The sequence below is a fragment of the Pyrgilauda ruficollis genome, unplaced genomic scaffold (assembly GCF_017590135.1).
Source record: "Pyrgilauda ruficollis isolate IOZ18807 unplaced genomic scaffold, ASM1759013v1 scaffold62, whole genome shotgun sequence".
In the NCBI taxonomy this organism is placed as follows: Eukaryota; Metazoa; Chordata; class Aves; order Passeriformes; family Passeridae; genus Pyrgilauda; species Pyrgilauda ruficollis.
The window spans coordinates 3,706,126-3,732,114 of record NW_024527933.1 but is presented as its reverse complement, the minus strand read 5'-3'; the positions used below and the strand labels follow the sequence as shown (position 1 = coordinate 3,732,114).

The window sequence follows — 25,989 nt, the reverse complement described above, 5'->3', positions numbered from 1 at the left end:
TTTGCTCTAGAAGCATTTTAATTTACAAACAGCAATTCCGATTGACTTTATACCATAAAAAAGGCAATTTACAAGCAAGAAACAAATTCATCAGAACAAAATAAAGCAGCACAGAAATATTCATGTCACAAATCTAAAAACAAAGTGAATACAAGAGTAAAATATCATTTGAATAAATATTTTAAAGTTCATGCTGTAAAATAATCCTTAATGGCAAGTTACTAAATCTTACAGCATCAGCTTAGCTAGCTTCATTTACTTCACGTGGCGATGAAGTGCGGAGGTGTGAGGTTCCCGGTTTATATTGCAAGATAATGACACCAAGTCAAGTCATTCAAACTGTTCAATTATTTATCTTGAAAAATAACCATACAAATAAAATTTATTTAAAAATACAAATTTTCAGTCAGAAACAAACACTGTTAAAATCGTGCAAGAGCTCTACCTCTACCCAGATCTACAAGCAGAGGTTCTCAGGCTGAGTTCAAAGGCTGAATCCCTGGCCTGTGGGAATGGGAGTCAGCAGTTCTGTGTCTGCCATAGCAGGAGTGAGCTACAGGAGCAGGGAGCAAACCTGCTCAGTCAGTGATGTGTGGCTTCACATCCCCTGAAGAAATACAGGAACACACGTCCCAGGCTTACTTATTTGTTTAGCTTTTTTTTTTTTTTAAGTGTAAACTTGTGTGACTTAAGTTAATGCTGCCACAGGGATGTGCAAGTAGTATTAAATCTACAACATTAAATACAAGTATTCTGGCACTTGATAAAATATATGTAAAATGCACACAGATTATAAAGTTTGAACATTTTGAATGACTTTACTAAACTTCCAATTTGATCACTGAGTATTATGAAATTTACAATTCATGAAATAAAGAGATTCATATAAAGAATTTACATAATTCCCCAAATACTTTCAAATATAAAATTTAATAAATAACCCTGACCAGTCAAAAAGCACCATTCAAGGGTAAAATTCCCTTGGAAAATAGATTAGGTGTTGCATATTTGAGTCCCTTTCAATGGTTTCATGTAAAACCTGTTTAGAAAAATGACAATAAAAGAATCACAGTAAACTAATACAATAATTAAAATAATATATATATATATATATTTAAAGGTAAAGCTTATTCAATATTTTCCCAGCCCTTGATTTTATTCCTGTTGTTCTTCCCATAATTCAGCCTAAACATATTAAGAGGCCTCATTGTTTTGTCTAAAGTAAACCAAAGGCTTCAGCATAAAACATTAATTTATGCTGGGGAAGACTGCATTAAAACTCTCAATTTAGGCCGACAGTCTCCCCTGCTGACAGTGAACTGACAGTATCCTTTATGCTACAGAAAGATTTCACACTCAAAAAGCAGAGCCAATCTTGAGGCCGTAGTGACCAAACTGAACTTTTAATACACTGTAAGTATTTACAAAGCTATTTTCTAAATGTATTTACAAGTTTAAAAGAAGTAATATGGAAGATAACTGATAAAGAAAACTAAAAGAATAGTTTTAAACCAGAAACATTAGCAAAGGTATAAAATCCTTTATTTTCACAGTTTGTCAGAATAGGTTAAGCATCTAGAGGAAAGGACACTGTCACTGTTTTCACATTTGTCTAGAATTAAAAAGGTAGATTAAGAAGAGACTCAATTATGAACCAGCCTGTATAATTTCATTACTTATTTTGCTGTCAAATATTTCTTCACATATTCTACTGACTTTTGCATTTATTGTAAATGAAATGCGTAACAGCTCTGTGCTGAGAACTGCACAGACACGAGACACTGCAGTTCCACCCTTTGCTGAAGCCATGGCTCCGGCTCGGCGGGCTGCTGACGCGAAGTCCATCAGGAGTCCGTCTCGTGTGTGTGGCAGTGCTGCTCCTGGCACCCGCTGAGTGACAAGGCGCGGTGGCAGTGCCGCTGTCCGCAGGGCCCGCAGAGCTGGACTATGGCTTGGAGGCAAGAACGGAGAGGGACACACACTGCTCAACCACGCCTTGTAGAAAAATGCATCATTTCCTGCCCCTTAACAGTCTGTTACAATGTTCTGAACCTGAACCTGTACAATCAACGTGATGTTGTTTTCTTGTTTGCTTTTGTCTGAGACAATTTTGGATAAGTCACTCTTTGGTAAACTCAAACCATTTTAATACATTTACAAATACAAAGAACTAGATTTAAATAATGCTAAGATTGTGACACAGAGAAATTCAAGAAATATAAATTTGTACCCATATCCTGCTATCCTCAAGTCATCCTTCCAGGGAAAAAGTCACACCAAAGGCACCACAGCACAGGTTCAAGATAAAGGGTTAAGAATAACTGTACATTTCTTGGATTTTGCATGTCTCAAACTTAATTTACCAAAACACACTTTTTGCATTTAATTACTAAAAACAAACACTCAAGGAAAAAACTGTATCAGGAACACCATGTTTTAGGTGGGTAAACATACAGACTACCTGCCTTTAGACACAGACTATCCCTTCCCTTACTGGAAACAAAATTACTGTTGTTGCTTCAAGGAGAGAAACATCTCCCCACCCCCGCCTCTTCATTTAGGCAGTTTTAGGGCAAAGAGGCAGATGATGTACTTAATTTAACAGAAACTGCTCCAATGGAGCAGGTGGGGGTTATATTGTAAATCCATATTTGAGAGATTAATTCTTATTGCAGAGTGTCATAATATTAAGAACTAGTGTATTTAATAAAGCCACTGCACAAATATGCCCCAGCTTCACAGAGGCCAAAAAGTTTTAAAAGATATCAAACTCACCTTTTTCTTTTGAATAATTTAGAAATGAGCTTTTATTTTCTAATTTTTGGGAGTTAAACAACACATTCACAAATGGATTTTCAGTATCAGCTAAACAAACATAAGACCCAAAAAATATAAAACCTGTATTCTAAAGAAGTATGTGATTAGTTTAATAATTAATTCTGTTCATCAGGTAGAATGTTAAACAGTAGTGTTTGCCAGCCCATGCTTTTGAGGTCTTTTAAGCCATTTTTTTTGTGGTATGGGATTGGGTTTTTTCTTTTTTTTTTTTTTTTTTTTTTTCTTTTTTTTTTTTTTTTCCTGTTTGGTTGGGATTTTGGGGGAGTTGGTTTGTGTAGGGGGGCCTTTGTTTGTCTGTTTTTGGGGATTTTTTTTCCTTGACCATTATGTTTCACATGTTATATATTATACTGACCTAAATTATGAAGTTAGCACCATATTAGAAACACATATTTGGTGAAACAAAAAAGATTTAGAGTATTTTTAAAGTTGTTGGTAGCTCCTTTATAGAGGAAAAAAACCACTGAAAAAACAGAGAAGCCATAGCAACTCTGTAATACTCACACATGAAATAACATATTGCTCAAAATTCCCATAAAGTATTTGTTTTTCTATACAAAAAAAGTACAAATTCCAAGTGCTGGCATATCACTTGGAGATTTAAGTAGGAAGCCAACGTGCACCTGAAAACAGCTCTCTGTGAAGAGACCTATTAAAATACTGCTTGGAAATACTGTGGTTTAAACTACATCTCTCTCATGCTTTAACCAACCATGAAGAGTGATGAAGTTAAGTTTAATTACCTGGTATGGTTCTACAGTACAAAATGAAGGTAGATTCTGAGGCCAGTAAAACACATTTTAGACCACAATGCTACTTTTAGGTTTGCTAATATTTTTTTTTAATATATAGATATATATATATGTGTGTATATCTATATATATATAGATATATCTATCTCTATATATATAAAAAGGTCAGCACCACAGGTTGTCCAGCTTGCATCCTAGACAACTAACAAAACCTTTCAACAATTTAACCATAGTTTAATAGATTTATGGCATTTGGTTTACATATGTTATAAAGCAAAGCTATTAAAACAAGGTAATTCACTTTGCTCACTTTTGCACACAAAGTAATAGTTTAATAAAATGAAAACCAAACAACATTTCTTTAAAACCAAAACCATCCTCCCAAAGTCCAAAGTTCTAAACTCTAAGCAGAGAGGAGTCCTAACAGTTGATAGAGTGGCATATGGTATTAGCCTTGACACAGAACAGGTAAAGTGAAAGCATTTTATATATATAAAGCAAATTTATATATATAAACAGTCTCACTACCAAAACCAGTTAGTAAGAGTGAACATTGTGACAGGAGAGGAATCACAGCTGGAATATTCTCTCTCCCAACTGCTGTGTAACTCATTACCAACAACAGGATTTAAGAAATAAAGGAAATTACAGCTACTTTGAGCATTCAGCAGAGCTGCCAATCTTATTCTAATATCTTTCTCCACTGGTATTTGCATCTCACCAGATCAATCAGCAGGGACACTTCACCAGACTCTTCCTAGACTTTCCCCAGTACACTGTCTTTATACTCTCAGCATCTTCAAATATAAAAAAACAAACCCCGAACAATTCAGCCTCCTTCAAAACCAAAGAATACTTCTGAAGTCTTCTCCAGAAACCATTTCTAACTGATTTCCAGAAGGTGAGGAAAATGAAAAGGCTGTTACACTTGTACTGAAGATTACTAAAATAATAAAATACTTTAAAAATACATTAGTAATGTGCTTGTCTGTGTTTCACTTAGATGTATGATTTTAATCAGATGTGTTAGACATTGCATGAATTTCCATACTAGAATCCATGGCTTCAGAAGCTGAAGCATCATTATCTACTTTCTGTTCCACAAACGCTTCTGTTCTGTCTGGAGACTCAACCCTGTTTCTCACTTCTGTAACCCCTGGGTGATTTTTTCGCAAGTGCTGGTTTAGTGTACCCTGGAAAGGAAAACATTTTCCACAGATCTCACAGCGAAAGGGTTTGTCATCTGTGTGACCACGAATATGATACTCAAGTTGGTCCTTACGGGTATATTTCTTTCCACAAAACTTGCACACAAAAGGAGTTATTCCCATGTGCAATCGCATGTGTCGATCAAGGCTCCCTTTCTGGTTGAAAGACTTGCCACAGTAAATACAAATTAGCCTCTCATTGTATGGATACCAATGACCTCTTGCATTTCTTTCCCGTGGACTGTTTTCATATCCTGGATTACTCACCATGGATTCACTGTCAGCCCCTTGCACCAAGCCCTGGACATCACTATGCAAGTGACCTGTAGGTACTCGTTTTTGGCGTGCACGACCCCCTCTGAAACAGCTCAGCATTGACCTTGAAGGACTTGTATTGCTCATGCTTCCAAAGGTTTCTGACGCACCTGTAGCCTGTGACGAGGCATGAGTAAATGAATAAACATGTTGTAAGACAGACCCATAGGAACCAACGTTTACCGCCACCACCTGCTCTCCATCCACCATTTCAGTGTGATATCCATCATCACCAAGGGAAGAGCTATCAGAGCAGCTTGGTCTGTCAGACTTTTCCATTTTAACTTTCACCTCTGCAATCTGACTTTCCCTTACTATCAGGTCTCCTTGCTCATGATCGCCTTCAATCTGAATCTCATATTCAGAGATACTCCCGCTGCTCCCTCGGTCTGAATGCCCTTCTTCTTGCAGACGACTACGAAGAGCTTTGCCTGGAGTAGTTTCCATCCGAAGATCACTGCCTGCTGTTGACTGTCGCACCTGAGAGCAATAGGGAGGAGATATCTCAATAGGGTTGGCAAAGTAGCTGCTGTCTTTAACGCCATTACGATTCTCTGAATTTTCTTCGGCACCAACAGTAACAGAATCAACATCACCAACACTGATCTTCGAATGAATACTCTCCAGTATCTGTGTGCACTTGTCAATGACGCACTGCATCTGTAGGAAGCTAGCTGCAGTCAGAAAACTGACAACATCCTTCAGTTGCAAGGACATCCTTCCAGTGTAACAAAAAGAAAGCAACTGTTCAAAAACATTGGGGTTTTTAATAACTGATATAGATAGGCCACTCATGGTGCTTAATGCTGAATGGTCGCGGAAATAGGGAGAACTGGCGGCTAAGACAGCTTTATGGGCGCGGAACGGCTGGCCCTGGATGTGCACGATTATGTCACAGAGCTTCCCTTGCAAGCGGAGCTCGTTTAACTGGCTCAGAACAGTGTTGCTGTACTCCGGCACATCAAACTGAATGAAACTGCTGCTGTCCATTTCTACAGATGTAAAGAGTAATCTGAAAGAAAAAATTGGAAGATTTAAAACAGAGAATGAATTCAGAGTTTTCCATTTCAAAAACAAATGCTTGCAAATGTTTAAGTCACATCAACCCATTGCTCTGTTAAAGGTGCATTACAACAAAACATTTAGCATAAATACTACATATAATAAAAAAGTACAGTCTTAATCCAAAAGACTTGAAAGAAAACGTTTGAGCCACTCATGGGCTTTCAATTTTCTAAAAAAAGTCTCTCGTGATTTTAGTTTTCCTTTTTTTTTTTTAACAAACCATGGTGTGAACTTTGAAGCTCATCTGACACAGCAGATTTCCTAGCTAGAATAATTTGACATTTAAATTCTAACCTAAGTTAAAAGCCATGGGTGCTTAAACAGCAGGAAAGGATATTCAAAGAGGCCTTAAAGAAATGTATAGCACTCCAAACAAAAGCTAAAGAAAAGCACTTTTCACAGATTACTATTGTAAAAAGCACACACACACACTATCAGCCTGAGAATGTTGATCTGCAACATTACCCTACATTTCCAAGACTGAACACTAATCAAGCGCCCAAGAACCCTCAGACTTTTATTGCTATTCTGGTTTTTATTAATGCAGAAGTCTAAAGACATAATATTGCCACCGTACCTGCTTTTCCAATTGAACAAACAGATCTCAACATCATCCATTGACTTCAGATGCAGGAAGCATATCCAATGTATCACAATATACTAGTGGATTTTTTTTTCTATTATGTTACATGCTGTAATGGGACACAGGAACAATTTAAATCAAATTATGAAAATTCAGGTACTCTAAAAAGAAAAATGACAGGTAGAAATAGGATAAAAAGCCTAAAAGGAAGCACTGGAGCTCTATCAGCTGACCCTCACTTAAAACTAACATTCACAACCTTCAAAAACGGAACTTCTTTTCAGCAGATGCAAGAAAGCCAGCTTCCTGTCTGGACATTATGTTTGACTTAGAAAACTGGCAAAAACTCTCACAGAACATTCAAAATCAAGTTATCAGACTTGCTAAGTATGTTCTCTAACTCACCAGTGTCATTACCCATTAAATGAGTAAATGGGAATTAATCTGAGTTTTTTTGGCTGAGAGGTATAAGTGAGAAAAAAGACATTTTCTAGGCTCTTACATCTGAGGTGAGAAATAAGGACTGCAAGATGGCTACCAGAAGTGACATGACTGCAGCAATCCCTTCAGAGATGGCTTTGGCAGGACAGTCCTTTCATTCAGCAAACAAAGCTACAAAACAGTCCAGAGTTAAGAGCTGATATAAGTCAAAAATCAAACAGCACAACACACAACGTATCCCAGCAGTGGGGCAGTTACATGCTTTTCTGAGCATCCCTGCCTGTTGTGCAGAGAATCACTATCCCAGTCCTATGCAGAAGACAGGAGTATCAGCAGCTGGATGCATGTCTGTGTTACGAATGAGTGTTTTAAGGTCACTTCAGGAATCACTAGGGAGGAGGGAATGCACCATCACAATCTGTCACTTGTGTCTGACAGGACAGCAAGCTTCTTAGAAACCCAACATAGGAAACCTTTAATTTGTGGGGCTTATTAGCTATGCACAGATGCAACATCAGCCATTCGTGATTAAGCTTCTCTGCTAAATGGAGGAAGAGTTTGTGTTGACTTGAAGTGACATGAATAGACAAGTTACCTGGGTCAGGGACTCTGCACAAGCCAAAAGACCAGCCCTCAGCAACAATAATTTGGCATTCTAGCCTAGGATGTACAGAAAGTTTGTCACATATAGACAGTGGAGTTCCTCCTTGTCCTATACTTCCCCCTAAGGGTTCTTACCCAGCAAAATGGAGAATAACTTACTCCTGGAGAAAGTATTAAAATATAAATTGTCACCACTAACACTGGTTCAGACAGAAGGAATTAAGGATAGGTACCTGAGAAAAAGAACATGGACATTTTATGCCTTATGATAGAGGGGAAAAAAATTATGCTCTTTTCATCATAGCATCTCTAGATGAATTCACGGTCCGTGAGACACAGCCACGCATTGAAAACGGACTGTAAACACATACCAGAGAAAGCACAAGAACCTGAAAGGCACCAAGGAGATAGGAATCCACTGTGACCCTTGCCTGGCATGACTGTTAGAACACCCCATTATATCCATATGCATATACATATCTGTAAGTAACTCTACATCCTTGTTCTCAGAGTTGTTTCATCTTTCTTTTGGGAAACAAAGAAGCTTATTTTGCTTAAGATGCTAGGAGCAAACAGCACATCCTGGGAGTGAGTGGAGAGGATGATGGACTTAAAGGTCTGTAAGTACATTCATCAGTGTAGCAGAAAAGCAGTAAAAACCTGCAACAGGGATCAAGGGAACACACAGTGCTGCTTTGAGAGCAAGCAAACAGGTCAAGTACACACTGCCTAAAAGGCAGTGCACAACAAGATTCTGTACTCATCTGCTCTTAATAAACAAAGAGAGCAAGCTACAGCATACTCTTGTGAGTACTTTTCCACCTTAGTTTCTTCCTTTGCAGATACATGCTTCCTGTGACCTTGAAATCATCTGTGGAAAGCTGGGGTTAAATGACAAGAATTTTGAAGTACAGCAGTGGACAGAAGGGAACCCTTCTTCCAATTTCAGCCACAACCTTAAATCTCCAAGTAGAGAAGTGACCAGGTTACCAATGGACACCCCATTCAGGAGCAGGCTGGACAGTGGCAGGGACAGCACTGAGGCTGCAGTAATTTTGGCAGGGTTAGTACCAGAGCATCCCAACTTCCTCATATCAATTTGGGAAAGCAAGACCTGAGGGGAAAAACTGGGCATTACACACATCAGAAAAGCAGGCACCACTTGCCATGTTTTATTGGTGAATAAGAGCCAGAAGAAAAATTATCTTATTTATTCACAAAAGTCCCGTATGTCACTATCTAGAAAATAAAAGTAATCCATAGATTATATTCCCATACACAACAAGGTTTTATTTTATTTGTACATAGCATCAAGTTAGCAGCTCCAAAATAAAATTCTAGTAACATTAACCAAGTGTTTAAGGTTTTCATAGCTATTATGTATCCAAGAAACTGGCTGAAGGCATAGGCCAAAACTGCACACCAGGTTCACTAAATCCTAGAAGGGCTCTGTGTTGAGCCTCACGTCTATTTTGTAGCAGATGATACAGTCACATTCAAAAAAATCATATAAATTCTCTTTGCATCTGCAAAGAGAATTACACTTATTCGTCAGGGTTTTATACAGCAAATATAGCCCACAAAATGGCTTTAGTAGTAGTGGATCGCTGCCCTATGGCTTCAAAGAAAAGTGTTCATTGAAGTACCTCTGAACACCAGAGGGATAACATTTCTTATTAGATTTCAAAAGAAATTTCCTTTAAAAATTATGTTCTATGAAAAATGCTTATTTAATTTAAAAAAACAAGAATAGATGTTGACAAACCACATTAGGTATTTAACTTTACTGACATCATACAGTAGCAGTGGAGAAGCATCATATAACTATAACACGAAGCTGTGTGTCTGCCAACATAGGATTAGTTTCTGCTTCTAAGTCTGCACCTGTTTAATTTCCTTCACTCACTGAAGTATGATTCACTGTTCCCACAGACAGGTGAATGACACAAATTATACTCATTTTAACTCACTCTAAGGTGTGAGAAAAGATCCCTTGCATTTTCTTAAATTAGCTCAGCAACAAGGAATCCTTGGGAAAAAACCCACATTACAAACCATTACTGCTGTAGCACATCTGACAACAGAAATGCATAGGAGGGTCATAATGAAAGTTAAGACAAATCCAAAACAAAGTACTCCATGACACCAAAAATGCCTCTACCAGGCAACAAGTGATAGGACAAGAGGAAACGGCCTCAACCTGCAGCAAGGGAGGCTCAGGTTGAAAATTGGGAAGAATTTCTTCACTGAAAGGGTTGTTAAGCATGGAAACAGGCTGCCCAGGGAGGTGGTGGAGCCACCATCCCAGGAGGAGTTAAAGAAACGACTCGATGTGGCACTCAGTGCCCTGGTCTGGTGACAATGTGGTGATCAGTTAAAGATTGGCCTCGATGATCTTGGAGGTCTTTTCAACTTCAATGTGATACTTCCTCCACACATTACTGCTCAGAATACAGAGAAAGGTCAAGAAAATAAACAGGTATTTGTATAAATCAGTGCACTCCTCCCTTGCATTTTGTAGGACTTAGTATCTGCACCATCTGTGTGAGAACTCAGGACATCATCACTGCAAATATCATTCAAGAGAATTTTAACCTAGGAAAGTTACCTTATCAGCTATGATCATGGAAGTTTTTGGGGAAAAGTCTTCATCACTCTTACTCTTTTCAGACTGCATTTGCATCACTCTTCAGATTTACAAAAGCCACACTAATTAACGCTAGCTGTATCAAAGGAAAACTGCCATCAAGTATGTCACAGGCTTGGGGGAGGTCTCCAAGACACTCTTGAAATAATCTTTGAAAACAGGGGAGCGACTGATCATAGAACATTTTAACAGTTTATACCTCTCATAACAGTGAAATACTAATTATCCTTTAAAAGTCAATATATAGTGCTCTTGGATGGCCTTAAATAGCATGCCACACAGCACTGCTGCTGTACTGAAACTCCATCCCCAAAGCAGGGGGACCTACCCCACGGATAAAAAACAGAGTTTAATTTTGCAGCCAATTAAAAAACCCAAAACCAAAGGAGGGTAGGAAACCCACATAATCTCCCAACAACTGTGAAAATTTTAAAGTTCAAAAAATTTCTAATAATACAAGTAGCACTATGCAAACATGTAGAATTGGTTTTTGCATTAATTCTTCACTTCCTCCAAAATGCCCATTGGAGTCAAAGAAGATAGAGGCAGTTTGACTAAATTATCTGTAGGAAAGCACACACAAAAGGTGCATGTGGCATATTATTAATTGGAAAAGAGCCTTGAAAGTTAGTCTGTTTCATGTCTGGTTTGGACTACAATACAAAATCTGTTAGGTGACAACTACACAACAATTTAAAACTTTATTACTTTACCTCCTAAAACTGCAGGAAATGCCCACTTCCTCAGAAACACAAGCCAGTTAATACAGGCTGAACTGCAGTTGCTAGAAAACTTAGCTCGTACATTCTTGCATCCGTAGGTATCAGAACACTCCAGTGAAAATCATTATTCCTTCTCTGCAGCCAGACAGGCCACGCTGTACCCAAAGTACTGAACAGCTGCAGTGAAGCCACAAGCAAAGCTCGTGCCTGGCAGGGGAGGTCTCTGGCAGCGCTGTGGGACACAACCTCACTAACTGCCTGGGGAGCAAAGCAGTAACCCCTGACACTCAGTTCAGTAAAGCTTTACTAATTCAGACATCTGTCTAACAAAAATTTTAAAGTATTTATTTTTACCTAACCAAGATTCACAACATGATGTACAGAAAATTACTTCAAAGAGTGGATGATTTTAGCATCAAAATAAAATCAATTTATTTAGATGTATGTACATACATGGACATGCATACAGAAGCACATGCCAATACCAGCAACACTGCAAACTCATTCTCAGTGGTCAGCATGGTGCAGCAGAGATATTGTTGGATTTTATAGAAAAAATTTAGGATTTTATAGAAAAAAAAGGACCCTTTTATCTGAGCAAATACCCACAGAAAGCAGATATGAAACTGAAGTCCAAGTGACACCTTCATCCCTTATTCTCTTAACTGTCCTCCTCAAACTGCTTGCCTGTGTGGAAGTGATTGAAAAGGAAAAAATGAAACACCTATCAATGCATAAAAATAGTTTCACCTAAGAATTAGAAACCTCAACAGAAATAATCTCTAAATCTTGACTCTAAAAATCAAATTGCCATAATAGTAGTTGCAGGTACGCATCTATTTCTGAATGCAAAAAAACAGTTACCAGGAGGCAAACTGGAGATAAGCCAAGATCAAAAGGTGCCTTCCAAATAAAACTATTCTATGTGTCTATGATTCCAGTATCAACAAATGTATTGTGCCAGACAAACAAAACAAAGGGGCATGTTGATGATGCATACACTTCAAAGCAAGATCTTATAAGTAATGATCAAAAGCTTTTATTTTGTGCACAAATTTCACAATATCCCCATTATGTAATGTTAAATAGCCACATTTTCTGAATACCTGACAACTTTGAGATGTCACTACCATTTAAAAAAAAAATCCAGCTGGTATTTTGAGAGTGAGGATATATACATAGCCGAAACTTTCATAAAGTGGGAAGAGAGCCCTTGAACCTTCTGATATTACAATTTTATTTACTATCAAGGTAATACTTCATCACTATTGTGCATTTTAATCTGTCCACTTTCATTTTTGTTTTTGGTGGGGTTTTGTTTGTTTGTTTTTTAACAGTAGCCATTTTTCATCAAATTGTTGACTTCTTTTTGGCTCTGATGTTTCTTTACAGTAATGAAGTGACTATGTTCTCTAGGTATCAGCAACATTTTTTGCAGTAGATTTACAGTAGCTGCAAAGAGCACCTTTTCGTGGTATTTTCCCAGCACACTGCTTGGGACAGACGGAACTGTTTGGAGCTGTCCCTGGACAGGCAATGAAACACGGGCACATTCTGATCCAGATGCTGAGTATTCTATAACATGTAAAAACTGCAGTGCAGCTAATCCCATAGCATTTTGCTTTCCCTTGGAAACCCGGCTCACCCACATTAATGTTTCTAAGATTGTTCTGGCTTGTTCCAAATTAACTCTCAACTCTGATGTACTCTAAGCCAATTCCAATTCCACATGCTGTGCACACCTGCCGGGATTTGGAAAGACCTTTGCATTACGGAGATTGCGGTTTCACTAGACCTTCCACCTTCCCGGACGGCACAGCAGCAGCTGAAAGGTCCCGCAGCTCCTGGCAACGAACACCTCCCGGAATGGGGCCAGGTTCGTTCCGCCCCAGTCCGCCGAGCCGAGGATTTTACGCCTCGCTCGGGTTAACAGCAGACCCCGACACGGGCGCGTCCGCCCTCCCTCCCCGCACGCCAAAGCTGCACCAGAGCCACCGACTCGGGTTACGCGACAGCTCCTGCCGAGGCACGGCCGGGCGAAAGCCGCCTCGACGAAGCCGCTGCCGCCGCTCCAGGCAGCCGAACCGAGGCACGGCCCGCCGGGCCGCGGTCGCCGCCCCCGCGGGGCCTGTCAGGCGCCGGGACCCCTCCTGAGCACGGCCCGTCCCATCCGGGAGCGCCGCGCCGCCCCGGGCCGCGCGCCCCTCGCACGCCGCTCACCTGGGGCTGTCCGGGGCTCTCACATGGCGGATCCCGGCCGGCCCGGGCCGCTCCCAGCGCCGCTTCCCGCCCGCTCCCACAGCCGCTCGCACCCGGAACTGATTCCGCTGGCGGCCGTTCCGCTTCCTGGCGACGCCCCGGCAGCGGGCGGTGCCCCCGGGCCGCTCGGGAGCCCGGGCGCTCCCCCCCGCCGGCGTCGGGCGCAGCCGCCCCGGCAGCGCGACTCCTCACGAAGGCAGAAGGCTCTGAGCATTGGCTGCAGCCGCTGCGTACGCGGGCAGAGCTCTTCCGAGAACTCTCACGGTGTGCAGCTCCAGAAGAGAACCCAGAGCCGTACCCCGACGGGCAGTCGCAGATGCAGCGAGGGGGGTTTTGCGGGAGGACATCCCCCACTCCAGCTGTTAACTGCCACCTTTACTGAGCAAGGAATTCAAAAGTTCAGCTGTCTTATACTGGCCTTGGCACTTACAAAAATCACTTCAGCAAGCATGTGCTAACTTTTCTTTTTGCGTTATCCTGCATATGCTTGTAGGTCAGGTAGTGCAAGGATTCAGTTTATGAACCGGACAGTTCATGTACTGGCTATCACGAACTACTTGAAAACAGTCCGAGTGACTGGTGCCAGTAGGTCCTGCTGGGATATCCACCCGCTCTAACCAGACACCATTCTGTCTTCTGGAGGTATGTCTTTCTCTCCCTTTAAGATACAGAACAGAATCTTCCTACATTAGGCATTGAATGCTGATCAAATAAAACAGTGGTCTGGGAAGCATCCTGGCCAGGGCACAAATAACAGAGTTAAAGAACACAGAGACAAACTGTATTTGTTTACTCAGATAAAAAGCACTCAACTAATTCCGAACAGGCAAAAAACTTCGGGCTTATTCTTCTGTGTTCAGTAAATGTAACCAAAAGAGAAAATTAATCTTCTTGTACCATATTCCATTTGAATTTGCTGAAGACTGTGTTACATAAACATTGACTTCTCTGGGTACTGACTGAACATACTTTCAATGAGAACGAGTTCATTTTTCGCTTACATAGTAAGCAGCGGCTGGGACAGTTCCACAAGGACTGAGCAGATGGAGGCTGGACAAAATCAAGTGTTCAGTGTAAGTACCTAAATTTAGTGAAGGAGAGAAAGAAGGAAGGTACCTCATAGGAAGGTAAGAGAAACTTAATCTTTAATACTTTTCACAGCATGGAATTTCCTTCATACTTAGACAAGAAAAAAAAAATCTATGTTATCTGTGCCTACTCCAACTGTACCAAGAGGCCTTTTGGACATGTGGCTGCTGCAACTATGAAGTGAGTGTTCTGGAATTTTCCTATCAGCGTGTACATTCTCTATTGTAACTTCAGAGATCACCATTCTGCAAAAAAGCAGATACAACAAAACCTGTTTGACAAATTTGAACTAGCATGGAAGCCAATTACCTAAAGCAGCAAAGAAATGGGTCTAATTCCACAAATTCATCAAACTTACTGTGTCATAAAAATCAGGTTTTAGTTTAATGTTATCTTAGACTAGGCTGGCATGTTATCATTATTTCAAGAAGACACATTACTAGATACACTTTTTAATATATTTAATAAAGTTATATATCAACAACTCTTGGATTTTTACTTTTGAGCACTTATTTTGGCAAAGTGAAATATTAAATACTAGTACTAGACATGCATTCCTTTCATTCAAGCTTAAGAAAACATTTACAAAGTTGACAGATAACATTTATTAAAACATGTTATAGAAAAAAAGGGGCATGGGACTCTTCTATAAGAAGAAAATATTGAACAGTAACATTAAATTAAAACCATGCTGTACAATTAGGACAGCAATATTTATAGACAAAACTATCCAACCTCTGCAATACAGGCATAACATCTCACAAAATATCAAGATATGCAAATTTACTATTATAAATGACTTGTTTAGAATAAAAACTTATAGCTCATTAAGGAAGATTCACTTGACTTGCATAAACAGTTACATTTCTGAAAGAAATATGGAATCCCATGAATTAAAAAAAAAAAAAGGAGCAGCAATCGACAGACACAGGCTTGAAGCAAAAATCAGAACTTGCAATTTAATCACATTAAAAATATACCATCTTCTCTTCCAGCATCTTCCCCTAGGCCACTGACAGTTTACAGCTAATAGCTAAAGAAGCCAAGCTACCCAATGAAGCATTTAAAAGACAAAAAAACCCCAACTTTCCTTTGTTGCTTTGAGAAGGGTCCTAATTCTATTATAGCAAAACACTCAATGTACTGCTGTGGGCTCTCATAATTCAGAGACAGGTCATCTTGCTGGTACCCAGGCAAAAGTATTGAGATTACAAATCCTGATATGCCTCCTTTCTTTCATGATCAATAACACTGGAATGCTCAATACATCAGCCTTTGATCATCTGCCGTGCTTATGATACAGGATGGTTTCTCAACCTTAGACACACCTCAGATGAAAAAAGCTGTAACCAAAAACTGTACTGACAATATCTTCTAGGGTCTATCTGCTCACCCATAAAACTAACAAGGAAACTTTAAAAAATGAAACAACAAAAAAGCACCCCGCAAACCAACACTGGTGTGTGAAACAGGAACCTTCTCCCTCAAAAGGGTCCAATATACACCTAAGCAGATTTTAACCCTGCTAACAGTTGAATTTTCAGAATGGCAGTTACACAGATTCCATGGTAATTAACATCATAGTTACAAAATGGAATGAAAAGGAACTTAGCTGTAGTACCATTAAGTCTTCCTACCACTGCTAGGACAATGAATGGCTTCAAAGCAGCAGGAAAGTCTGAAAGCCACCTGGGTATACCATATGGCTGGTTTTCAGAAGACACTCACTTTACTACAGCCAACAGCCACATCATCAAAGGTAATGAAGCATACGGGAAGATTAATGAAATTCATCATATACATATGCAGTCATATTATATATATACATATATATATATATGGATTGCTTCCCTCCTCCCCACAAGTAAGAAATAATTTTTCATACCTTGAACAAGACCCCTCCATTAGCAAAGATCAGAAGCTTGACAGAAGCTGCATCTGTATGTCTTGGCTTGCTATGTTCAACTGCACTGGCCACCAGTGGCAGGGACTGCAGGGGTGATGTGTGGCTAGAGTTTGCAGGCTGCCCTGCACTAGTCAAAAGAAGTTCAGTGTGCACAAAAAATGGATGTGAACAATCCACTGTAAGCCAAAATCTCAACCAGAGGTGCACATAATGCTTCTGCTTAAATATACTTAAGGAAAAGTAGCAGCTGCTAGCAAGAGGTGCATGGAGACACATGGAGAACATACTCATGGATACAGGTGAAGAAACTGAAGAGCTGCTCTTGGGAAAACACCTGAAGAAGTCACTGAGAACATGTATAGACACAGTCACAGAAGGACACACTCCCTGCCTGAGAAGATTCACTTCTAAGATGACTTTGGCCTACAGTTAAGCCCTGCTAGAGCAGGTACACCTCTGAAATAACTGAGTTCCACAGAAGTACCAAGCTGGAACAGACACGTACATCCCTGAAGGGACTGTGGCCCAGTGTCACCATGAATAGTGACACTGACCAGGCCAAAGCACCAGAGGACGCCCACTAAGAAACGAAAAGCACCAGACAAGGAAGTGTGCATATGACCTCAACCTCCTCTGTGACCTGTCACCTTACTAAAGGAAATGGAAGGAACTGAGTACAACTCTTGGTGAAAGCAAGGAAAACTGAGAATACAAAGGCAGGGAGAAGAGGCAGGGAGAAGAGACTTAAGCTGAGCCTGAGGAAGATGGTTTAAGTGATATTTTATCTTCCTCCCCCAGTACCTGAACTGGTGATTAGAAGTTTGACAAAGGGCAATAAACTGAGTTCAAGAAAAATACCACAAGACAACTGTTTCACCTGTGACATGCAAAAGTAAGGATTTTAGACATGTATCTCAAGCTGTCCTTAAATCATCAGTCCTCTCAACCTGATCTCATGACAATCAGACGAGTATTTTCCTGCAATCAATTGGTTTCATGTAAATTAACAGCAGAAAGCCAAGTGCTACAAAAATCAGTGGAGCAACATTTGCTGGACTTTCAAGACAATGCCATAATATGGAGTAAAACAGCAAGAGGCAAATACTAAAAAGTTACTATTCATGCTAAGTCATTAAAAAAGGACATGGTTCTACAATTTCATCTACTGAACCTGTTATAAAATCTTTAAAGTGTCTCTCGCAGTACATTTGATTTTAAAGCTTTATTTCAAAGTAATCTAACTGCAAATAGAAGTAACATTAAACCTTGAAATATCCCATATAAAAGTCATTCCAAGCTGGTAAAAGAAACAGTTTTGCTGGCAGCTCTGTAGGATGGTCTGAGTTCAACTTTTTTTTTTTTTTTTTTGGACCACAGTTTTCAGACTGGTGTTTCTGTCCAGCCTTTTTTATGGTTAAATGGGAAGAGGCACCCTTAACCATTTTATGCAAAACTGAAGCAACAATTGGAAAGGGGCTGAGAACCAATGTAATATACAAGATCATTCTTGAAATGAGTATGAGAATAAACACCCTGGACAAGTTCAAGGCCAGGCTGGATGGGGCTCTGAGCAAACTGGCCTAGCTGAAGGTGTCCATGCTTATGGCAGAAGGGTTGGAAGTAGATGACCTTCAAAGTCTCCTTCCAACCCAAACCATCCTATGATTCTAACGCCTTCCTTCAAATGTGATGATGGTACTTACAGAAATGACACCATGTATGTGGTAAGGCCTTGGAGAATGGAAAAATAGGGCCACCGAGTGCGAGAACCCTTTCCTCTACCCTCGTGTAAACAGGCAAGCATTATAGTATTTTTTAGTATTAAAAAGGACAGTGTTAGCAGTGTGTAAACAAACCATAGAGGGAATATAATTTCTAAGTTTAAAAAACATACTTATAAAGTATTATGGTTTGGTTTTTTTGTTGTTTTTGTTTTTGGAGGGGTTTTTTTTGTTTGTTTGTTTGTTTTTTTTGTGGTTTTTTTGTGGGTTTTTTTTTTTGGTTTTGTTTTGTTTAAATACAAAGTGCTATATATTAAGCAGGTTACAGTGTTAGTGAGCAAAATCCCTGTTTCGGTACCTTGGTCACAAAGGTTAAACATGGCCACCATGTTATTTGTAGAGTTCAATTAAGTGCTAAGAACAGGAACTCTGTGGTGCTGATCATTCATGCCCATTGCCAGCAATGGGTTCATTGTACTTGGGAACATCTGTTTTAACAAAATTCCATATGAAAAAATATTTGAAGCATTAGGAGATTAATAATTAAGAGCCTCTTAAAAAATCATGTTTTTAAGTAGAATGCCAGTAAAGAAATTACAGTAATTACAGCTCACTGAGTAGAAAACCCTCAGCTTGCAGCAGACATTCATGATACAGTTCAGTTGTATCTTAAGACAATTTTAACAGGGAGTTCAAAAAAGAATCTGAAGTGTAATAATCTTTGTGTGGTTTTGCTTCACCATACAGGGTCATCTGTTCAGTACATTATCCTGCACACAGCAGTACCTAACATAGAAATTGGGGTCAGATAGGCTTAGGTCTTTAATGCAGGTTAACTTTTTCCCCATGTGGACAGCACTGTACTTGGTTATCACCTCTTTCTATTATTTTCTATGTATGTTCTTTCCTTGTCATATTTCAGTAAGCTACAAAGAAGCTTTTGCTTACTAAGAAGCAATTGCTTTTGCATTGGACTGCATTAAGCTTTCAACTCCAAAATCCTGTTGTCACCTTTACAACTGATGCCTTTACTCAATCTGCAGAGCTGGCAGCATCCCTTAGAACTATACACACTCCTCAATCTATCTCCATGAATGAGAGCCCCCCACACAGATCCTAATCTTAACACAGAACAAGTGTCACTTTCCCAGCAAAAATACCAGCTTCAGCCGTAAGCATGGTACCATGTTCTGCAGTACCATTAGAAGATCCCAAATCACATACTTCCTACTATTTTCCACAAGCAACTTCAAGGAAGCAAACAACTCTGCTTGTGATCACCAGTCACAGTAGTTCAGTACCAAGAATCAGTATTATATACTATTCAAATAGTAAAGAATTAAAAGTATAAATACCTATCAATGACTATGTAATTTTCCTAAAGCAGGTTTCTAAAACTAGATAGCAGTTCTCAAAGAAGTTTTTGTACCAATAACAAGTCAGTTCATGAATCCAGAGTTTGGTACTTGCTACTGTACTAAGCCACAAAAATTTGAACAGAAATTTACACTTTAAATATTTGATTATTTTGACTAAGTTCCAAATGTTACATTTTACTTTTAGTTGGTGTCTTATTTTTTAATAAGACGTATTTATTACACACACTTCTAGAAGCTCTCACAACATAGTAATTAAAATCTAATGAAGTCAAGAGTCATACAGCATTAGACCCTATAACAGCAAGTATACTTAATATATACTGAAGTTTATATAGTGAAAACTCTAAGTGCATTACAGACTCTAAACACAAATCAACACAAAATTAGACATCTGTTTTACTGAAGATAAATTTTAAAAAAAGAAGATGGATAACGGAAAACCAAACCACCTTTACCACTGCCTCTCATTAAGCAATACAACAAAGGCTACTGAATGATGCACACTACCTAATGATGCTTCACCTTGAAGTGGAATTATCTTTGTTTTTCTTCATTTAAATGTGAATCATATAAGCCAGTTTGGTCATCTTAGTTTTCTTTTCCATTAAGGAGTACTACCTGAATTTCTCGTCCATCTAAGTATTTTCAGGATTTTTGTCAATTTAGAGCTGAGTTTTACTGTGAATTTAGATGACTTGGAAATACAAGACGGCTTCTAAATACTGCTGTGATTACAACCAATCTCAAACCTCATTTTGCAGGCACCTTTCATATTAACCACATGCACTTCCCACAATAAACACCTGGAGTAATATTGCAGGAAGCAAAATACATTTGATCTGTTTATACCAGTGTACTTATTAAAACTTTTGTTTTGAGAACATACAATAGCAAGTACCAGACATTATTTGCATAATTAGTTTATTTTTCTTACTCTACTAAACAAATGTAAGCACTAATGTCTTAGTTCATCTCAGTAGTACTCTGCTCAGCTTTAGAAGCCTGATAGGACTTGGTACAAGAGGTCACGTGCCGATGAAAACTGTCCCGCCACATAAATCTTTTCCCACAGATGTTACACTCATACGGTTTTATGCCTGTATGAATTTTCATATGGCCTACAAGATGGTGTTTCATTTTGAATTTCTTACCACAGACACCACAGCCATAAGGTCGAAGACCAAGGTGCATACTCATATGCCGATCTCTCTGACTTTTGTGTGTAAAGCTTTTTCCACACTGACAAGGATAGAGCTTATCGGCGTGGGAGAATCCAGTGAGAGACGTTTCTTCTTTAATCCCAGCAGCCATATCAATGCTTTCACCATAGCCTGCTGCCATCATAAGATCCTGTCTGTGAGCACTTAAATTTCCATCTGCCCTTTCACCGGAAAATTCTTCCATAGACGAGCCATAGAAGTCAACTTGTTCATCATAATTACTTTCATCTGCCTGTTCATCAAATTCTGCTTCCATCTTTTTGTCACCTATGTGAAAATCTTCAACACCTGAAGACTGGATTGAGTGATCTGCCTGGATGGTATTCATGGATTCAGAAACTTGGTGTTCATCATAAGGATTATCAACGCCTTCACACTCTTGTTCAAACCTTTCTGGTTTCACATGGATCCACCGCTTGTGAGACATGATACTGGGTTTGCTATACATTGGTCTGCTGTACTGGTACTCTGCACTATCACTAGTTCCCTCTTCCCCATCCTGACTGGTCATTCCAGTGCTAAGTCTGTCGTGTTCTGTTGAAGAATTACTGGGAAGGTACTCGTGCTCTGTCAGCTGACATGACAGTTCATCTTTAGAGCTCTCTTCTTCATTTTCACCATCCCTTAGTTCCTGCACTTTGTGGAATTCTGTCTGTCCTCCAGAGCCAAGTTCAAACGTTTCAACAAGGCCATTGTAGCTACTACTGCTTGGGGACTGATGGTCACTGCCATGATTCATCTTCTGACACAGAACTGTTGGGTTTCCCTCAAGCACTTCTGTGCACTTATCCACTACATGCCACATCTGAAGGAAACTTGCTGCTGTCAGATAACTAACAATTTCTGGTGCAGGCATTACCAGCCGGCCTGTATAGGTAGACAGAAGAATGTTTTCAAATACTCTGGGATTCATCACATCAGGCAGGACTATTCGCCTGCTGTTTTTCAGGAGAACCTGATCACAGAAGTAAGGTGAACTAGCTGCAAGAACAGCTTTATGGGCTCTGAAGAGATGGCCCTGAACCACAATGGACACATCACATAATTGTCCTTGCTGGCGCTGCTGGTTTAACTTCTGCAGAATGGTGCTAGAAAAATCTGGAAATTCCACTCGAAAGGAGCTTGACCCAGACTCCATTTCATTACAAATTTAGTGTTGTGCTGCAAGAAAAAAAAAAAAAAAGAAAAAAAAAAAAGAAAAAAAATAGAAATAAAATTAGAAATTCTGCTTGGTCAAGTACTGACCTTTCCACGTTCTTCTACTTTTCTTTTCTTAACAGACTCACATGGAACTCAACCTTTTGCCACCGTTGTATTTCTCTCAAGCCACCTCATTTCTCTCTTCTGACAGCTGCATTAAGGCCATAAATTGCTATGCCAGCATATTTTGTTGTGTTTCTTCTCTTCAAGAGGACTCATCAACTACAGCAGGAGCTACAAACAGCAAGCTATCCAGTTGGGATAGACTAAGCATTTCAAACATGAGTTTAGGCTGATGAAACCATTATTTCATGGAATTATACAGTAGAGTTCTAACTCCAGGATGTCCCACAGTTTGTACCAGCATACAAAAGATTTTATATTTCAAATGCCAACAAAATCAACTCATTTATCCCCCAACAAACACTGATTTTACTCATGAAATATTTCACTTAAGCTCAATTTTTCAAAAGCAACTGTATCAACTGACAGGATGACACTGGAAGCACAGGCAGAACCCCACTAAGAGTAAGGCTTATGATCCTTCTCATGTATTCCCCTATTGTTTCACTAACTGAAAAGTGGAACAGCAACAGCTTGTACAGTTTTTAATTCCAAGCTTATTGAGATATTTGGGTTAGTGCTAGGATTATAATGTTCATACAGAATTTAAAGGGTCAATCAAGAAATTGATACCTTTGCTGCACAGAACTTTTCCTGCTTGTTCCTCATGTATTTGTAACAACATAACAATTACATGACAAAATCTCAGATAAGAGCTCCCAGATTTTCACATCTGTATTCTCACATAATCCAGATATTTTACCAAAAGATTAACAGCCCGTTTAGCAGTAATACAACTTTATCAAATGCATACGTGAAGTCTTAAATTGAATTTGAGATAAATTTGCATGTTACTGTAATTAGAAACGGCAGAAATTTAAATGCCACTATGAAAAACCAACATTAACTGCTTGAGTAAGTTAAACCTGTGCTATTTTTCTATTTGATAGTGTGTAAATTGAGTGCTATGGGATTCCTGAAGAGCCATGGAGCAGCAAGTGGTTTCTGTGGTCAAGTTCCATGAAGTTGCCACCCACATAATTGCAGAAGACCACCTTTACATTTACTGTCTTCAGCACTCCTCAGGTTCTTTGCCTCAAAGCACCAACCTCTTCAGAACTGAATCAGCTGCCAATACTTTTCTGGTGAGCAACGGAATACTGTGCCTGCCAGTTCAATTGTTAATTTTTCTTACCACTTTGCTTAAAACAATTTGACATAATTATGTAAGTATTTCAAGTTATCTTATACCTTGCGAATATTACATCAATTTTTTGAAGCAATCAGATTTTCTTATACAGATGCAGTTCCTTACCTCCCTTCAGAATATTCTCAGATTTAAGATTCTATTTTTCAATATTTGCCTACAAAAAAAAATAAGCCTTCAGAAGATGTTCAACTGAAGTTTAAATACAGATGCCTATAGAATTTATATATAATTAGTGATAATCTAAACTGCCATCTTTCAGCAGGGAGCCAGCATGTGACCACGAAAACATTTCCAGATGATAGCAGACTTTTTTGTATTCTCAGTTGTCATGCAGACAAAATGTAAGTAAAATATTTTCAATTAGCAAAGCCATACAAGTCAAGCAAAGCGGTTTTCCAAAGGGGTATCACTCCCTCCTTCTACAATCTACTTTGTTTTGCACTTTTACTCCAAACTTATAAAGAATAAAGTCTTTCTACTTCAATTAATAATAATTAAAAAAACCAATCTCCATGCTGGAGCGTTGAGTAGAACATGCAAGTCCCACTTAAGTTGCTTTAAAATACCATTAGCTCTAGTAAGTGCTGGCAGGGAGCTCTTCCCCTGTCCGGGCGCAGCCCCGCGGGTCCTGCTCTCCCCCCGCGGTGCTGCCGCGCCGGGCCCGGCCGGGCCCCGCTCCAGCCCGCGGCGCCGGGCAGGCCGCAGCGCCTCCCGCGGACCCGCCACAAGGCTCCGGCCGGAGCGGACCCCGCTCCCGGTCGCACCGGGGACACCGACCCTGCCCGACGGAGCGCGGGACCCGCGGCCGCGGGGCGTGGGAAGGCCTCGCGCGCCGCCCCGCCCCAGCGCGGACCTGCGGGCCGGGCCCGCCAGCAGCACGGCCGCCCGGGGTCCACGAGCGGCAGCGCCTCACCTGCGGGTCGCGGCGCCTCTCTCATAGCGGGACGCCGTCGGTGCGGCCCCGGCCCGGCCCTGCCCGCGCCCACCCCGGCCCGCACCGGAAGCGGCTGCCCCCCTTCCTGCAGGCACTTCCGCGTCCCGGTCACGTGACGCTCGCCCGGCCCTTCCGCTCCCCTCCCGCAGGGACTCTGACCCGGGGCGGCGCGGCGCCCCCTGCTGGCTCCGCTCGGGAGCGATGGGTTTGAGCGGAGCGCTCAGTAGGAAAGCTCGCACCCCAAAACCCCTGGGCGAGCTGTCCCGTCCGGCCCCGCCCTGTCCCTTTGCGCCGCAGCTGCTCCCCAGGGCAGTACTGTCAGCGCTGCTGGGAACACTGCCAGGAGGGGACCACCGGACAGTACAACTGAAGCCCGCGGCCCGCGTGTTCCGCACTGATGCCTGCTGTGCTGGGTCACGGGGCTTGTCCCACAGCCGAGCCGTTCCAACGGGCACACGACCAACACAGCGGTGTGGGAGCCCTGGCACGGCTCGGTCCCGCCCCGCTGCGGCCCGCAGGGGGCGCCGCTCCCCTCCCCGGGCCCCGAAACCGCCCCTTTCTGCGGGAAAATGCCCCAAATAAACTGATAAAAAATTGAGTATTAATTATGCTTAATCTTTAATATTTTTAGATAAAACGGGCGACAATATCTCAGTTTTTAAATGCATCACAAAGACTTCAGCTGGGCCGGCCCTGCCGGTTGGTGGGCAGCCGTCGGTGCAGCCCGGGCTGGCTCCGTGTGCGGCGGCGGCGGCCTCGGCAGAGCTCCGAGCCGCGGCCTCGGCAGAGCTCCGGACGGCGGCCTCGGCAGAGCTCCGAGCGGCGGCCTCGGCAGAGCTCCGAACGGCGGCCTCGGCAGAGCTCCGAACGGCGGCCTCGGCAGAGCTCCGAACGGCGGCCTCGGCAGAGCTCCGAGCGGCGGCCTCGGCAGAGCTCCGAACGGCGGCCTCGGCAGAGCTCCGAGCGGCGGCCTCGGCAGAGCTCCGAACGGCGGCCTCGGCAGAGCTCCGAGCGGCGGCCTCGGCAGAGCTCCGAACGGCGGCCTCGGCAGAGCTCCGAACGGCGGCCTCGGTTCTGCTCTGTTCTGCTCCGAGCCGCAGCACGAGGTTCTGCTCTGGTTCTGCTCTGAGCAGCAGCACGAGGTTCTGCTCTGTTCTGCTCCGAGCCGCAGCACGGGGTTCTGTGGCCCGGCTCTCAGCTCGTGCCCCTGGAAATCTCACCGAGTGAACGCCATGGAAGTTCCTGTGGCTGAAGTGGAGCAGGAGAAAGTGCTAAACCCCTGGGGTAGGAGGGAGAGCAAGCTGTTCATGGGAGCTGAAGGAGTTCTCCTAGACAGAAGCCATCCCCACTTTAGCAAATACTATATCTGAGCTGAATTTGGTCTCTTGCCTGTATTTTCAACTCTGATAGTGCACATCCACGTATTAAGTACATATCCTTCCTACATGAATAGGACTGAAATCCTAATAGAAACTGTAATACACAAAAGAGAAAAGAGAAGGATGATGTTTAACATAACACAATTATATAGTTTTCTCTTATAGGCATTATGAGAATACATGACTTTTGCTATCTTTTTCTTCTTTCCAGCATTTTCTTCAGGAAAAAAGAAATCATGTTTTTAAAGGTAAAATCTGCCACAGTACCAGTTATAATTAAACATGAGTGTGGCATGAAAAGCACTTTGGATTTCCTTCATGTGATCAGTTCTGCAGTCTTCATGTGATAACACTGCCTGCAGGGTCAAGGCTAGTTTGTTAAATCAAAATTTATGTTTCACAAAGAAAGCAAATGGAAACAGCATTAACTAATGTTTGTATGTTTTACCTTTTCC

General features: G+C 41.1%; 2 protein-coding genes across 8 annotated transcripts; both read right to left on the bottom strand.

Annotated features, from left to right (window-relative positions):
- ZBTB34 (zinc finger and BTB domain containing 34) lies at nt 1–20,818 on the bottom strand. Of its 4 annotated transcripts, none has more exons than XM_041483989.1 (3): nt 20,680–20,696; nt 6,756–6,870; nt 1–6,125 (listed from the first exon to the last, which is right to left on the bottom strand). In XM_041483989.1, the coding sequence occupies exons 2-3, from the start codon at nt 6,794–6,796 to the stop codon at nt 4,604–4,606; spliced, it is 1,563 nt and encodes a 520-aa protein (XP_041339923.1). In that variant the 5' UTR covers nt 6,797–6,870; nt 20,680–20,696; the 3' UTR covers nt 1–4,603. The 4 variants fall into 4 exon arrangements, with proteins under 4 accessions (XP_041339923.1, XP_041339922.1, XP_041339924.1 ...); XM_041483988.1 differs by lacking the exon at nt 20,680–20,696 and adding an exon at nt 13,395–13,529; XM_041483990.1 differs by lacking the exon at nt 6,756–6,870 and having other exon boundaries at nt 20,680–20,818.
- Nucleotides 14,971–24,257, bottom strand: ZBTB43 (zinc finger and BTB domain containing 43). Of its 4 annotated transcripts, XM_041483996.1 has the most exons (4): nt 24,135–24,257; nt 23,327–23,375; nt 22,035–22,214; nt 14,971–21,909 (listed from the first exon to the last, which is right to left on the bottom strand). In XM_041483996.1, the coding sequence occupies exon 4, from the start codon at nt 21,884–21,886 to the stop codon at nt 20,492–20,494; it is 1,395 nt and encodes a 464-aa protein (XP_041339930.1). In that variant the 5' UTR covers nt 21,887–21,909; nt 22,035–22,214; nt 23,327–23,375; nt 24,135–24,257; the 3' UTR covers nt 14,971–20,491. The 4 variants fall into 4 exon arrangements, with proteins under 4 accessions (XP_041339930.1, XP_041339926.1, XP_041339927.1 ...); XM_041483992.1 differs by lacking the exon at nt 22,035–22,214; XM_041483993.1 differs by lacking the exons at nt 22,035–22,214; nt 23,327–23,375.
- Nucleotides 24,258–25,989: the final 1,732 nt, after the last annotated feature.